The sequence below is a fragment of the Sardina pilchardus genome, chromosome 18, assembly GCF_963854185.1.
Source record: "Sardina pilchardus chromosome 18, fSarPil1.1, whole genome shotgun sequence".
NCBI lineage: Eukaryota > Metazoa > Chordata > Actinopteri > Clupeiformes > Clupeidae > Sardina > Sardina pilchardus.
The window spans coordinates 12783720-12800332 of record NC_085011.1 but is presented as its reverse complement, the minus strand read 5'-3'; the positions used below and the strand labels follow the sequence as shown (position 1 = coordinate 12800332).

The 16613-nt window shown below is 47.6% G+C and overlaps 1 protein-coding gene across 1 annotated transcript in view; it reads right to left on the bottom strand.

The window, feature by feature from the left end:
• Window positions 1–16195, bottom strand: part of fmn2a (formin 2a) — a 47199-nt gene extending 31004 nt beyond the window's left edge. The window contains exons 1-8 of the mRNA XM_062520376.1: window positions 15914–16195; window positions 13975–15679; window positions 10437–10547; window positions 9424–9587; window positions 6673–6792; window positions 3029–3365; window positions 2461–2632; window positions 823–967 (exon numbers count right to left, since the gene is read on the bottom strand). Of these exons, the coding sequence (XP_062376360.1) occupies window positions 823–967; window positions 2461–2632; window positions 3029–3365; window positions 6673–6792; window positions 9424–9587; window positions 10437–10547; window positions 13975–15679; window positions 15914–16195 (3036 nt within the window). The remainder of the gene's footprint in view (window positions 1–822; window positions 968–2460; window positions 2633–3028; window positions 3366–6672; window positions 6793–9423; window positions 9588–10436; window positions 10548–13974; window positions 15680–15913) is intronic.
• Between the last annotated feature and the right edge of the window lie 418 nt (window positions 16196–16613).

The window sequence follows — 16613 nt, the reverse complement described above, 5'->3', positions numbered from 1 at the left end:
CCGCACACCAGTCGCTGGGGCTTCGCGCCTCATTGCGCTTGCGGCAGCAGCGGAGGGAAAAACAGAAAACACGGCCACATAATCGTGCCTCTGTGCTCTCTTGTGTTTTCGCTGCACATGGAAGCCACTTGGCGCCCGACCTCGCCACCCAACCCCCCCAACCCCCCTCCCCATACCCCCACCACCCCTTTACCAACGTACCCCCCCCCCCAATCCCATTCATCCGGACCCCAAGCCACCTCTCAGCAGGAGATCCACCACCCCGCACACCGCAGCCGCTCTCCCCCCCGACAACAAGAAAGGGAACCGACCCTCTGTGCCCCCGACCCAATCTGCAGCAGCATCTACCACATCGTTAAGAGCCCGTCTCCCCAGCGTGCTCCCCCTGCTCACCCCCCCACGCCCCCCCCCTCTCCCCGCTCGCCATCGCCATGCTCCCCGGGGCGCCGGAGTGCTGATCGGCACCTTCAAAGCTGCCGCGGCTGCGGCCCGCCGCCTCGCTTGATGGCTGGGACGCCGATGGTGTCGAAATGAGTGAATCACACATCGGCGTGCTAGTGAGCCAGAGATCAGCGACGCGGCACTCGGCGAAAAGACTTTGAAAATGAGCGGCGGAACTTTTATGAAAGTGTCTCACCACCACCAGACGCAGACGGACAGCGATATTCACTTTGTTGTCACGAACAGCAATGTGAGTAAGATGAAAATATGATGGGAAACATCCCCTGGAGGGTACACGCTCATGTTGTGGTCGTCTTTGTTTTCCACAATCCAGCCTGTGTCAGAGTAGTCTTTTGGGACAGAGGAATTGGAGGCTTTTACCTGTTTAGCCTTGGACTTGGTGATGGTATCTGATATGGGCTTCTTCTTTTCCTTCATGGCACTCTTAGAGAAAAGTTCGACAAACTCATCAAAGTCCACAGATGGCTCTTCAATCTTCTCCCACACAAGAGCTCCATTCGCGTCCCTAAAGATGCAAACAGAAAAGAGAATATTTATTTTCAGAGGCTTCATCACTTCTAGGCATGAGTCATCCTGTATGTGGTCGTCAAACTCATCAGTTGACAGACACTGTCATTGCTATTGTGATATTAGGTTGTGTGGTTATGTTTAAACCATAAGCCGGCCTTGTTTTAACGCACTTAGTTTTGAGGACCACCGATCATTTATATATTTCGAAATCAAGGCCTAATCTTTTGGTAGGATACAGAGTTTTGTGATGACATAACATGGACTTCTGCAGTGACTAAAATGTATAGGATAAGGAATTGCCAACAAGGCTATTCAATTTACTATACACAAAGTATTGAGGGGACTCAGGAATATAGAACCACAGTATGAGCAAAGTCATTCCAGTGCTGTGCTGGAGTATATTGCACCGATTAGCACAAAATTGCAAACGCTGTGACTTTTTTTTTGAGGAAAAAAAGTCATTATCGGCTAAGCCAAACTCACTTATTAAAAAAAGCCCACCGCTGTTTTCTGCAGCGTTCTTCGGATCGAACACAAGAGCGCTCTCTTAATGCGCAGCTCCTCGCAGTGAAAGGCTGAGTCCACAAGCATCTGTTCCCACTCTGCGAGTGGTTGACCACACCGCGCCCGACATCTTCCCCTCATTTTACACTGTGATTCAGTCAGCCTTCCTCCGCAGCTCAGGAGCCCTCAGCTAGGGCCGACGACCACTGATCCTTATCAGCTACAGCAAATCCGTGGCACCTCTAAGCCTCCGGGGCCTCTGGCTGGGTAATTTACTTATTAGCGTGTTTATTGGAGCTCAGCATACAAACTGAGGCTCTGTGCACGGTGGACATATTTGGTGATCTGTTATTAGAAATTTGTATTTATATTGCCGTTTATACCCCACTATTTACCCAGCGGATGGCTTGATTTAGAGCGTGGCGCTGTGCAGCGTGAGTGATGGGGTTTGCTGGCTTCTCTGGGCTTAGTGGAGAAATTGACATAATGTGAACCCAGTGCTCCCACACATCTCATTCACTTTGGATGGGAGATTCTGCCAAATAAACAAATGCTTATGTATCATAGATCATGGAGACATAGACAAACATTTGCAGGCAGGCACATTCAAACACACACACACACACAAACACTCACACACACACACACACACACACACACACACACACACACACACACACACACACACACAGGCAACTCACTCATATAGCAATACACATTCATAGTGTTTGCTAGGGTGACTTGAACTTAATAGTGCTGACTCCAGTCAGACATACAGTGAGAAAAGCCTACTCCAGACATGAATCAATCTCAATATGACAGAAACACTCACAAAGAGAAGGAAAAATAAACACACATACACAAACACACTCCCCATCTCGCCCCCGCATACACAGTCACGGACACACAGAAGCACACACACACACACTCAAAAAGTCTATATTCACACACACACCAGAGCTAAGCAATGAGTCGTGTAATTACTTTTTAGCATGGAGCTGGATCCTGGTCCAGTAGAGCGGCTTCATGGGCTTGGGAGGCTCGATGACAGCCTTCAGGGGGGCGGCCTCCTGGGCCAGGGCCATGGCAAAGCCTCCTGGGGGGAGCGGAGGGGGCGGGCAGCCAGGGCCTGGAGGCGGTGGTGGTGGACCCATGCCTGGTGGAGGGGGGGGTGGCGGGGGTCCCCCCATACCAGGAGGGGGAGGCGGAGGTGGAGGAGGAGGAGGGCCCATGCCAGGGAGGGGAGGTGGTGGCGGAGGAAGTCCTGGAGGGCCTGCTCCCGGGAGAGGCGGAGGGGGTGGGGGAGGAGGACACGCTGCTTGTCCAGGGAGAGGGGGTGGTGGAGGGGGCGGGGGAGGTGGAGGGGGACCGGCTGCAGCTCCCGGTAGAGGAGGTGGTGGAGGGGGTGGTGGAGGAGGAGGAGGAGCAGGGGGCCCGGCGGTGAGTCCTGATAGAGACGATGGTGGAGGTAGAGAGAGAGAGGGATCTGTGCCAAGCAGAGGAGGTGGAGGAGGAGGAGGAGGAGGAGGAGGGGGCTGCTGTAAGGTCTGACAGGTGCAGGTGAACCCTGGCTGAGTGGGAGGCGCAGTCCTGTCTGATGAAGGCACTGGGAATGGGAAGGCCCCCTCCACGGGTGAGGTCTGGCTGGACTTGGCCTGCTGGCTGCTCCCCGCCGGGCTGCCCGGCTTCTGTGAGTCATTCGCACTCGAGTCCGTAACATCCTCGCCTCCCTCCTCCCCCTCCTGGCTGCAAATCCCCCTCTCCAGCGACACCTGTTGCTTCTCCAAGTCGGAAATCTTATCGTGCAGCTCCCGTATCGTCCGCTCGAGCTGCTGGATCATGCCGGAATCTCCACCTTGGACACTTCCAGCTCCCGACGCGCCCTCCTCCTGTTGACGGAAAAAAAAAAACGGGGAAGGGGAAGAAAAAAAAAAGATGAATATCAGGATCTCAGTGAGGCTTTCACAGCAGAGAGCAGCCAATTGCAAAAACATTTCAACAAGATTTGCTGTGAAGCCACCACGAGGCAGTAGATTGCCAGACAGTCATGTTTAATAGAAACCCAGCTGAAAGAGGATGGAGCCCTTCCCCAAGGAAGCAGACTAATACTTTAGTGAGAAAGGGGGACTCATTTTCCCCCAACAGGAACGAGGCACGCATGTGGTGACCCACAAGCAAATAAAAACACTTTGCCTGATCGGGAAATCCACCACCGTTTCCCGGACGAAGGGGGGAATGAAGACAAACCAAATTAAGGCAACTCGCCACATCCCCGAGAGAAAGGCGGAAAAACACAACAGAGGAACGATTGGGTTGCACACCCAGATGAGACAGGGTCACGGAAGTCCAAAAGTCTAGACTCGCGCTCGCTCGCTGGCTCCCCGGGCTCCATAAAGCCGAGCCAGAGCGTCTCGTGGAGAGCATGGGCCCGCGCGATTAAAGCTTCAAACGGCTTCAAAAGCAAACAGGCAGAGCGGGCCAGAGCCAGGAGTTCAACACACACACACACACACACACACACAAATGTACATATGGCTAGACATACAAGTATACACACACATATACACAAGTACACACACACACGTACTGTACTCACATATATGTTCACGCATGTGGCTGAACAGACACACATGTGAACACACACACACACACAGAGAGAGAGAGAGACACGCCGTGCTAACAGTTAGACAGACATGCATAAACACACGCACACACATACGTCCGCAGATGTGGTTAGACAGGCACACATATGAACACACATTTTGTGTGCATGCACATGTGGGTCCAGAGGCACACAATATGTGTGCATACATACACACAATCCTGACACACATTTATGCAAGCACACACAGGCACATCAGACAAAGGTCTGGATACAGTTAGGCTGCTTGCTATGAGGTCTGTGTTCACTTTGAGCCCATGTAACGCCTTAAGAATGACGTTAAGAGGGTAATTTTCTGTCACTGCCGGTGCCACTGCTGGGTCTGATGAGTTTGCTACCTGATGACAATGACAATAAAATTCTACTTGTTTACATCTGGGAATGTATTTTTGTGTATGTGTGTGTGTGTGTGTACTGTATGTATGTGTCTGTGTGTGTGTGTGTGTGTGTGTTTAGGTTTAAGTCTCCATGGGTTCATGGGTGCTTCCATTTTAAATGTCTAAGCCTACGTGGAATCCTACAGTAATTGACTATTGATCAGATATAAACACTGTGTAGGCACTTGCCTAATTAATGAAATGAAATAAACTAAATGATTAATAAGAGTATTGAATAGTAGGGTGACTCTCTAGAGAAATATGTCTTCAAGCTCTTTTGCATGATCAAGTCCAAGCTGACCAGAATCCTGATCAAGTGCTGCCCTCTGTTGGCAGACACAACCATGTCCCAAAAGCAACCAATGTCACATTGAAATTACTACATGAAGACATAACTTTCCATTTTCGAATTGTGACAGTTAATATTTAGTTAATGTTAAAATTGTCAAATATTTTCCAAGCTATACCTTTTGAAAGTTAAGTGTTCAGAGTTAATTCTTTGTTCAATTAGAACAAGAAAACACAACCAAGCATTACTGAGGAACAAGTTTTCGTTCAATAACTTCAAGAACAATATCTATGCCTCATTGATGCATTGCAATCGGAAAGTGTTCAGACCCTTTCAAGTTTTCCACATTTTGTTATGCTTCAGACATCTTAAAATGGATTAAATCAATTTGACTTTTCGCATCAATACACACAATGCTCCAATATTCCAAAGAAAATGTATGAAATGTATAAAAAATAAAAGACTGGAATATTACATTTACTTAAGTATTCAGACCCTTTGTTGTGACACTTGCAATTGAGCTCTGGTGCATCATACTTCTATCAACGGTCCTTGAGATACTTCTACAACTTCACTGGAGTCCATCTGTGCTTAAATGAATTAATTGGACATAATTAGGAGAGGCACACATCTGTCTATACAGTATAAGATCTCACAAGTGATTGTGTATGTCAAAGTGAAAACCAAGCAACAAGGTCGAGAGAACTGTCCTGTAAGACACAGACCTGCAAGACACAGATCTGGAGAAATTTCAGTTTGACTGGGAGGCCAGATCTAGGAAGACTGTTGGTTGTTTCAAATCTTTTCCATTTGAGAATGATGGATTCTCATAATGACTGATGTCAATGGCTATTTCAGTCTTTTATTTTTCATTAATTTACTAAACACTCTAAACACCTGTTTGTTGTGGAGACCTGGAGCATTGTGTGTAGATTGATGAGGGAAAGAAATAATTAAATCCATTTTAAGATGAGTTTGAAACAAAATGTGGAAAACTTGAAAGGGTCTGAAAACTTTCTGGCTAGCAGTCATACGTTCATGCCTTGCTTGCAAGCGGCACTCGCAGGTGTAAGACATTTAGTAATAAGTGTTACCAAGAATTTCAGACATGGCCAGAAACTTCCTCTGGGTTCACTTTCAACTTGAAGAACAAACGGTCGCAAATGAAATAAATGAGACTGTTTACAACAGCTCATAAAATACACAGGCTCATTCATCATTGAGCTTTAAAAGTAGGGGCGGCAGAATTGTTTAAAGTGTGTGAAAGGGAGGCACATTTGCTCCGCAGATGGCTCGCTCCGAAGCCGTCACATGTGAGAAGCGTAGCATAATATACAGTAACATAAACAGAATGTTGGACCAGTGGGGGGGGGGGGGGGGGGGGGTTGCACCGATGCCTTTGAAAAGGGACTATCACAGGATCACGGGATCATATAATAGCACTTGGCACAGGCAAGGGCACTTTTGATTAATGTACATGCAGAGCATACACACACACACACACACATACACACACTCTCTCTTTCTTTCTCCATCACTCTCTCATACATATGCACACAAGTGTGCATGAGCGCACACACTCACACATTCACACACTCACACCAAAGCACACTAAGCCTCAGACACATGCTGTCAAACACAACTTCAGAACATGAATAGGGTTCTTTCAGCCTGTCAGCATTGATATACAAACATGTGCTCATTGTGCTGTTTTAAGTGCGTGTGCGCGCGCGCACACACACACACACACACACACACACACACACACACACACACACACACACACACACACACACACACACACACACACACACACACACACACACACACACACACACACACACACACACACACACACACACACACACCTGCTCCACTCTGAGGCTCTGGCGGCGCTGTGTGTGTCTCCTCCCCAGCGTGGCCCGCGTGGGTTGCTCCCACTGCTGGAGGTGCGGGCTGATGGGAGACCAGGTGTACAGCTGCTCCTCCTGGGGGGGAGAGGAGGAAAGAACGGAGGTGAGAGGAGAGAGGAGAGAAGGGAGGAGAGATAAGACAGGCGTGCATCTCGTATACAGCATCACATTTAAGCCTACCTTACACTGACTAGACTTTGACCAAATGTGGGAAAGATTCTTGAAATAAAGATTCTTTTGAATAAAGCTTGAATGAGGGGCAATCGTTAAACGGCTACCGTCTTTCAAGAATCTTTCCCAAATCTTTTCAAAGTCTGTCAGTGCAAGGTAGGCTTTAGCTGTATCTTATCGTAAACATCATGGATTTCACTTGAAATGAGGCCTGAAGTAATAAAGACATTACTGATCTGAAGAAAGCATGTTCTGTGTAACAATGGAGGACAAGGGACTGGCAAGGAGAAGTGACATCATGACATCACCGTAGTGATGACATCTCCGCAGGCCAGACAGACATGAGGCAGTCACTCCTCAGCAGAGACGGCTAGTTGTTCCCGGCGCTCGCATGACACATAGTCCCCATTGTGCTCAACTAAATGTGTGTCTAATCAGCGGGCTCCAAAAATAAACAGCCGCGTTAACAACCATGATCCCGTAGCAGTGCTGTGAAAAAGGGTGGGCTGTGTGTGTGTGTGTGTGTGTGTGTGTGTGTGGAGGAGGGATAAAGACAGGCTGAGACACACAGAGAGGGGGGATACAGAGACAGAGGCTAATAAAGACTCGACAGAAGTGAAACTGCTCTCCTTCTGAAGTGACAATGTTAGTAACATAATACACAATTCTCCTTTAAGGATAAAAGTGGTCTTCCTGGAGAGATATGCTTTTTTAACCGCTCTATTTCTTTCAACTCAGTACTCAGTTTCAAGTACAAAGGTTATATACTTCAAAAAAAGGCTGATCAATGCTGGGCCTGTGTAGACAGAAGCTAAAAGGCAGTTAAACTCTTCTCATTAAATGCATAAGCAGCATGGGTAAGCAAGATGAGTGCATCCCTTCACAATGGACAACATAGAAGGATGGAGGACATGATTGCTGACTATCACATTTCAATCTAATCCATTCCATATACAGAAGCAATTGAGTGGGTTATCGTGTGTGATGCAATTCAAAGGGCAGAGCAAAAGATACAAAAAAAAGAGAGATGACCATAGGAAAAGCGGTGCAGCATGTGCATGCTTGTATCCAAGAGCTTGTGTGCATGCATGAGCGATCATATCCACCTTGGCTACTGTATGTGTGTCGATGTGTGAGCGCTCAAGTATGCATGAGCGATGATGATGTCCATGTTAGCGCGTGGGCATGCGTGCATCGCGCTGGTATGTGTGTCCCTGTATGTCTATGGGAAATGGGCAGCACAAGGGGGAGAGCCGACCGTCAACCGCCCCCATAAAGAGCAGTGAGAAACCCTGTTGTCATGTGCTGTGATGAGCTGCAGCTCTCTGCCCCCCCCCCCCCCCCCCCCGCCCCAGGGCTGGAGCAGGGAGGCTCTGGCATGTTCGGCTTACCCAGAGACAGAGCGCCTTGAGCTGGACACGAGCCACAGAGAGGCAGGGCACGTGGAGCTCTTACGTAACCGTGTCAGCAGATGAGCTGTGAGAGCAGATGTGTGTGCGTGCGTGTGTGTGTGTGTGTGTGTGTGTGTGTGTAATTGTGCAGTGTCTGAATGAATAAATGAAGCAAGAATGAATATCTTTCTGTTTGTTTATTATGCAGGTTTGTGTGCGTGCATGCATGCGTGCGTGCGTGCGTGCGTGATAAACACTCATCTATTCAAATACAAATGAGCTCGATCTGGCTGATGGCAAGGACCTACACTCATCAGGCTATTTTCAAATGGGTCTACTTAATGACAACCCTGGAACATAACCAGTCACCATGGCAACTTCAACACTGACTGACAACATAATGTTTTGCAGCACAACATTTAGTCTAATTAATTTTTACAAATCGCTCGGAAAGAAACAGAGCAGTGCCCCTCAGCATCATTTTCATAATGTGACGATCAAGCTCTCTGAGGACCGGATGAGGCGAACGCATTCAAGCATTCCTTCCGCCTCTTTCTCTCCCTCTCCCTCTCTCTCTCTCTCTCTATCTATCCATCTATCTCCCCTCCCTCTCACTCCCTACTTACAGTATCTGATGAATATAAATCTTGTGCTGCAGTGGGTTTTGAGGTGACACAAGATCTCTAAACATTAGTCAAACACACTTCTTTTTCTTTTTCTCTTTTTCTTTCTTTCTTTCTTTCTTTCTGTCATCCAATCTTTATCTCTCTCTCTCTCACCCCGTGCAGCTACAGGAGAACACACAGCCATCATATGCTGCATGCTGGTGAGAGCGGAGCTGGATGTGAGGAGGTGTTTAATGAACTGTGATGAGAAGTGAGAACCTGTGACTTTATTCAGCGCTACATATGCATGCGCTCATTCTTGGCAAGAACAAACCCCTCCCCTGGAGAACGCTGAGGAGAAAAATAGGCAGCGCAGATAAGGATCACAGACTATTTTCTTAGCGGCGGTGGAGACCACTGTACATCATTGTGTCACATAAATTGAGACCGGCTGAAACCGATACATCTGGTGACACGCTATAAATAACTGGATCCTCTGTGGCATGTTAGTCTACTAAAGACAGTGCAGTTAGTCTTACATTGAAGGTGATCATATCTGGCAAGTCCCCCTCTTGGAGCTGCTCCCTGAAGCAGTGGCTGAAAGGCTGGAGGATCCCCAGGGCCAGGAAGCGGGAGCACAACGTCTCGACCTCCTCCGGTGGCACCTCTTGCCCAGCCAAACAACGATCCAGCAGAGTACGACCTGAGGGGGAAAGAGGGACAGAGAGAGAGAGGGAGAGGGGGAGAGAGAGAGAGGCCAGTCATTTTTTGTTTTTAAAGAGGACTGTCTTTTTAAAATCAGAGTCTGCCTGATACAATGCAAAAACTGAAAATAATACTGAGAGGTTTGGTGTTGTTGAATATGCCTCCCACTGGATTGGGCAAAGAGAAGTGAAAGCTCCTGGTTGACTGAAGACTAATGCACCAATGCAATCATTCATCCATAACAGCATCATTACCACAGGGAGAGAGGACCATGAGTGAGCAGTTTCAGAGCGCCATAAAACAAAAATCACTCATCTATCAGTTGAGCACAAACTCAATATTCTCTTCAGATTCGGCGGTAGAACACGCCTAAATACTCATACATAATGGTTCTATTGAGGCTAATTGCCAAATACCATTTGGCAAGATCCATTAGCATGTATGATAGAATAATTATACACCTCAATATTGAACTAACTAAATACAGATGCCAGTTTCTCATTTTTCTAAATCCATGCAACATCAAGCTGGACTAAACACATGGCACTGTAATAGCCTTTACGAAATAAACAAGCAATAAAACAGCTGTGCCAAATAAAGCTGCCATAATGCCAAGAAAATGTATTATGAGACAAGCCATGGACTGGGATTAATATAAAACTCTGATAATCTGACAGATTAACATTTCTGACCACTGACCAGACCCAGAGACCCTGTCAATGTCTGACTTCTGCAAATGAAAGATTTCTTATGTCTGAGTGATGTATGCTAATATACATAGAATGACAGATTGTCAGACTAAATAAACTACTAACAAACGAAAAGATAGGCCTATAGCCAAACCTACAATAATTTTGATGGTAGGCTATCTTCATGTGATGATAGTGGCCTACAGTGATGTCCATGGCTATGATTAGGCCAGCGACAAAACGTCGGTTACTCACGTAGGGGCAGTATCACTGTCATCTTAAATCCATGTGATAGTATTATAGATGAATGACTTGTGTTATTTTATGCATGATTCATTTAAACAAATCAACACACGACAGTAAGGCCTACCCCCCAGTTTGGCAACACGGGAGTTTGTATAACGTTACAACCTTTCTTTTAGGTCTATGGTTACACCAGGTCGGAATGCTTCCTGTTTTCAGTGGTAACGTTAGGCCCAAAGCCATCGATATCTCATGGCTTTGGTTAGGCCTAACCTGCAGCACACGGAAAGTGAAGAAAAGGGTGAATCAATTGAGAAGAAAAAAACAAGGTGAGTGCAAATTGTATAGTTTGCTACCCATCCTTTCCTCAAGCCCTAAGAACACACGAATGTTAGTATTTTATGAATTTGGCGCAGAAATATTTCGCTCTAACAGGCAGGCATTTTTGACCACTAGCATATTTAGCATCAGAAATCGGATCTAGCGCGACTTTTCATCCACGTCTCTAACTCTTTGTGCCACTGCCAGACTATGGTTCTGCTTCAATGTTTTTTGGACTACAGACTAGCTACTTTAACTCTCTGCAGACTATGCTAGCTTACTTATTGAAGACCGCCAGGATACGTGATTGATGTGGAGAGAGGAGATCATATAGGCCTACCTGAAGCTTTAATCGGAATATTCAGATCTCAGGGCAAACTTGCTAGAAGGTGTCTGTAGGGTTCAGGCAGGTAGCCTAGGTCCAGCACCAAGCGGAGCCGTGACTGAGGTGATTTGTTCAGGTTTGCTTATGAGAAATCCCAGCCATTTCAGCCTGCCTTTGAATACTATTTGTTGTACATAAAGGCCATGTAAGATGAATGAGACAACGAGTTTGGTTCATGCATGAAGAGAGCTTGCAGCCCGTGACCTTGTGGCCTATGCAGATTAGGCTACACGATTTGTTTGTCTTCCACCATAGTCTTTTTCGACCATGTCAAACTAGGCGATCATAGAAACATACACCCCGCGCCACTGAAGACTGTTTAAGTTAAGCTTTGAAAGCCACAAACAACAAAGTTGTCTCAACCATTGTGTAGGCTAGCCTACTTCTATCTTCATTTCTACAGACTGTTATCTGCATACCTCAAGACATTCATGGGTTATTTCCTCCTGGACCACCAAGTCATCATTCTAACCTGGTGTCTGAGTTAGGGACATGACTTTGCTCATTTTTAACTCAATACAAGTTGGGACCCCACTCAATAAGGGTTGAGAGACCCCAGACAACGTGATTACACCACCTAAAGTTGTCAAGCACTGCTTTATTGTCAGTGTTGTGAAACTAACCAACCAAAATGATGAATGTAGGCCTATTTTTATTTTGAACATGATATTAACATGTCATTCTTATCAGTATAGCCTAGGCCTACTAATAAAACCACGTATATGTTTTATTTCTCATATCATTGCATTGTGCAACGGTAGTTTAATATCAAACTATTAATATTCTCCTGCAGATCTTTTTTTATTTTAATATAATAACAAGTTCCACCAGATACTTAGTTCAATTATTTTTTCCTCTGCATGTGGAGGTGGCCAAGTTAGCATTAGGATTAGCCTCAGCTGACGGTCCCGGGTTGTAAATGCTGCCGCTGGCCCCAGACTGTAGTGGGTGGGTGTTTACGTTCACCTTACACTCCTCTGACTGGCCTGGGAGCAATGGAAACCATGTGACTGATGTTTTGTTGTAGCATTCTTCACTGATCCAAAGTTTTGTTTGAGTGGCTAAATAAAATAGATTAAATAGTCTTGGACCTACGTCCTTGCATTGTGAGTCAGTTGGAGTGCTTGCCACAAATCCCTGTTAGTTTATAGACACATAAATTATCACATTGCACTAACAATATCATTTATATATACAATGTATTCTGTGCATGACAAGCTCATCACACAGGATTATTTTCCGTCTGGAAAGTGTTACATTTAGGAATTAGGCATTTATGAGACCTAATAAAAGAGATTCACCAGAGCTGCAGCAGATTTGTTTGATCAGTTCAACTGTTGTGCTCTGCGGTCAACTTGCCAAAGAGTGGACCAAGAGCTTGTTGAAAATTCCCATCAGCTATGTTTATAATGTGGACAACATGCTATCTATAATGTTGCTAACAACAGTCATCTTAGTGCAACTGATAGCCTATGGTTACATCATGCTAGAAAAATACTTGTATTGTGGAAGTTAACCTCTGTTTCAAAATCTGCCTGTGATGGTCTCTCTCGCTACCATTCTGGATGACTTTATCAGAGCCATAATTATGTTAGAGTGAGGAAATTCAAAGGAGTACAAGTTTGGAGGTCAAAGAAAATGACAGGCTTTTATAGTGGATGTGACAGCACTGCCTGTTAATTTTGTTACAATAGAGTAATCCATTTGGATTTGTATGCGGGAAGGTTTGACCAGTATTACAATACTACTGTATATAGTCCTGTATTCTTAGCATGCTCCGAGTACCTTCGATAATCATTTTTAGATATTAAAGAACAAAAGTTATTGGACAAATGCATCAACAGTGATATCCCTTTTTAACTGGTTTAGAAGAATAACAGGAATTTGGAAGAATTCTGAAATTGAGAGTCTACTAAGTTACTGTTGTAGGTGCATACATAGCTGCACTGACCAGCTAGTTGTACAACTAGTAGACAATAAGTGAGCAAAAATGCATTGCAATGTTAAAAATGTAAGCTAATGTTTTGTAAACCTATGACTAGTAATTGTCAAATCTCAGTAGAATCTAAAATCTCAGTAGAAGGAAAGCAGATCATTTCCCCCTCTTGTCGCTCTTTCCCTGTTTCCCACCCTCCTCTTCCTCCTCCTCCTCCTCCCTTCCCTGTCTCTCTGTGGTCCTCATGTGACCCCTTTTAAGGCTCCTGTGTGACCTGCGAGGGTCTGGTTTGTGCATGTGTGTGGGCTGGCTCACCAAGCTCTCTGTGTGTGTGTGTGTGTGTGTGTGTGTGTGTTACCGTACAGAGGCATGAGAATGAGCATGTGCGTGCTGAGCAGAGGCTTCCCGTAGCATAGAGGGGCAGCCATGCAGAAACCCAGACCTCTTAGCCGGCGGCCACCGAGTGGCCTGACATTCCAGCACTCATCACAGGAGCAGAAGACAGAGAGAGGGAGAGGGGGGGAGGGGCGGCGTGGAGCAGAGAGAGGGAGAGAAACACCTGGGGCAGGGTCACTGTACTCTACACGTGAGCGGCCGGCTAGTGTGGCTCTCTGCAGATTAGATTAGAATCGTTTCATTGTGATTCCAGAACCATTAGCCATTCCATTTAATTCTTTCTAATGATCTTCATTAAATTCATTGTGTTTTCAAAAGACGATTAACTAACCCTCATGAACCAGTGACGGGGTTCTTTTGATGGATGATAACCAATAGAAATACCCAATACTTCACTGAAAGGCTACAGACTCACCAGAAAAGACGTCCAGAGAAAACCCCCCACCGTACGTCTGCAGACATGAGGAGGTACGCCTGGGGCCGAGCTTCTGTTCCGGGCCCTTGTCCTGCGACGGGTCAGGCCCATCCTCTGATCCAGACCGCAGACCCGCAAGCCGACCAGCCCAGTCTGATGGGTAGCTGATGGGGCCAGCGATGCTGCTGGACCTCTGCCTCTGGGCCCTCCATCTTTCCGCTCTGGAGCTCCCGGGCCCCAGGCCAGAGCTGGAGCTGGAGCAGTCCCTGCGGTGGACTTGAGGGCTCGGTACAGGGGAACCCACTGGAGAGTGCGTGGGCGAGGTCAGCTGCCTGGTGGTAGTCTTCACGTACGCTGGATGGATGGTGGGGTAAGGCTTGACGATGGGGCTGGCAGGGGAGGCACGGCGAGCTCGAGATCCCTGCGGACTCTCGGAGGCCCATTGGGTGAAGGTGATGCTGCTGCTGGTCCTCCGCTGTGGAGACAGGAACCCCAGTTCCTCAGCGCTCACACCGTCCTCCTCACTCTCGTCTTTCAACACGTTTAGATCCAAGCTGCTCATACTCTTAGGTGAGCCGGTTGAGACTCTAGTTACCTTCACTCTGGGGTCAGGCAATTCCAAAACAGACTCCAGCCCAACAGGTAAGACCACGGAGAGATCATGGTGACGGTCCAGGCCCTCCTGAAGGGAAGCGGCGAAGCCTCCTGCTTCCTCGTCTGGCGGCTCATCGGCGCTCTCGTAGGATGTGTTAGTTGTTGTGTTGGTGGTGGTGGTGGTTGTGTTGGTGTCGGGGAAACTGTGAGTGCTGAGTGTCTTGGTGATGGTCAGCTGGGGAACTTCGGATACAGACACCGGGCCGCTTTCTCTGAGCTGATCCGGCTCCTCTGACTCCCGAGCGGCAGTGCCCTCACTCGCATGTAATTCTGTTTCAGTGTCACTTCTCTTCCACTCCACCTTGGCCTCGCCCGCCTCTGCCAGACCCTCTTCACCTCCTGGCTCCGAATCAAGGGGAAGGTCGCAAAGGGCGTCTGGGATTGTGGGGGCTCGGGGCAAGTTTGCAGTGCTCTTGTCCGCGTCCTTAAGCAGGTCGTCAGGGATGCTGTCGCCATGGTGTTCACGTATGGCCAGCTGTATGTCCGCAAGGAGGTCCTGATGGTCAGTGGCCGAGTGGAAGCTGTATATGTCCGTGTCAGATCCTGACCCCGATGTCCTGCCCTCCTCACCCTCCACAGTTGACCGCCTGCTGCCCGGCGTTGGCTGTCCATGCTCATGCTCAGGGTCACTGTCAGTCAGCGCCCCCAGCTCATCACCAGAGAGACTAGCGTCAGCAGCTTTAATCCCCGAGCCGTCGAGAAGAGATGCCTGGGAGGTTCCACCATCCAGGATGTTCTCCCTGGAAGCCCCTTTCGCCCGTGACAGACCTTTCTTGATGTTGGAGAAGACTGAGGTCTTGGTGGACTCCGCTTTGGGTTTCTTCTTGGCGGACTCTCCCAGCTTACTGGATTTGCTCTGCGACTTCTTGCTGTGGAAGCCTCCCTTCCTGGATCCATCCTGCTCCCCATCCTCAACCCTGACCCCGTTGCCTGTCCCCTCTGCCCCTGTGGTGACTGCCTTCCTCTGCTTGGCCTCCTGGTTTCCCATGTTTTTCAGCAGCCAGACTCCCTTTGCGATCAGGCCATGCTGGGGAAGCGGGTGCAGCTCTGGCTTAAGCGGTGGCCGAGGATGCTGTGGGAGCGGAATCTGTGCCGCGCTGCTCCCGATGCCTCGCTCTAATCCTCTCCCCTCGCTCGCGCTTGCTCGCTCTGGTGTTGACTGGAGCTGCTGTGACGCTGCTGCCGCTGCCGCCTCTGCCTCTGCCTCTGACGCTGCAGCAGAGAGCCTGGCATGCGCCCTCTCCCTCCCTCCTCCCCCTCCCCCCCCACGCTCCCTCTCCCTCGCTTGCCCATCTGCTCGCTCTGTCGAGTCGCATGACGGGCTGCTCGCTGAGCGGCGCAGCCGAGCATGCTCTATGACATGCTTCTCCTTTTGCGAAGTCTGCTGATAACCCTGTTGTTTTAATGTGAGTTGTTGTTGTTGTTGTTGTTGTTGTTGCTGCTGTAGCTGTCTCCGGATGAGGTTGGTTAAGCTGCTCTTCCTCCTGTCTGTGTGCCTGAAGGGAGTGGTGACAAAGCTCTCCCTGAGCACAGGAAGCTGAGTTTCGATGGTCTGAATTGTCTGCATCCTCCTATCACATTACTATCGCTACACAAGTATCAGTGTATCTGGAATCAATGAGAGAGATGGAGCAGTATTTACTTAACATGAACGTGAACATGCACAGACATAGTATAAAGTAAGTCAAAGTACAAAGTCATTAGTGGTATTACTGAGGGAACAATTCCTATGAAATGTAAGAATCTAAACAGCAGTATCCCTGGGATATTTCTGCCTAAATAAATATTTTTTTCTTTTTTTGCAGCTGTTAGGAAAACATCTGTATTCTGTACACCTAACATATTTATTTTAAATATTTAAAAATATGAAATCGCTGAAGGTATTGTGGCGATAAATGCTCATCCACATTCCATTGATAGCAATATCACATGCTATTGGGATTTGAAATCCACCCTCACAGATTATTATAGTATTTGTGAAGGGG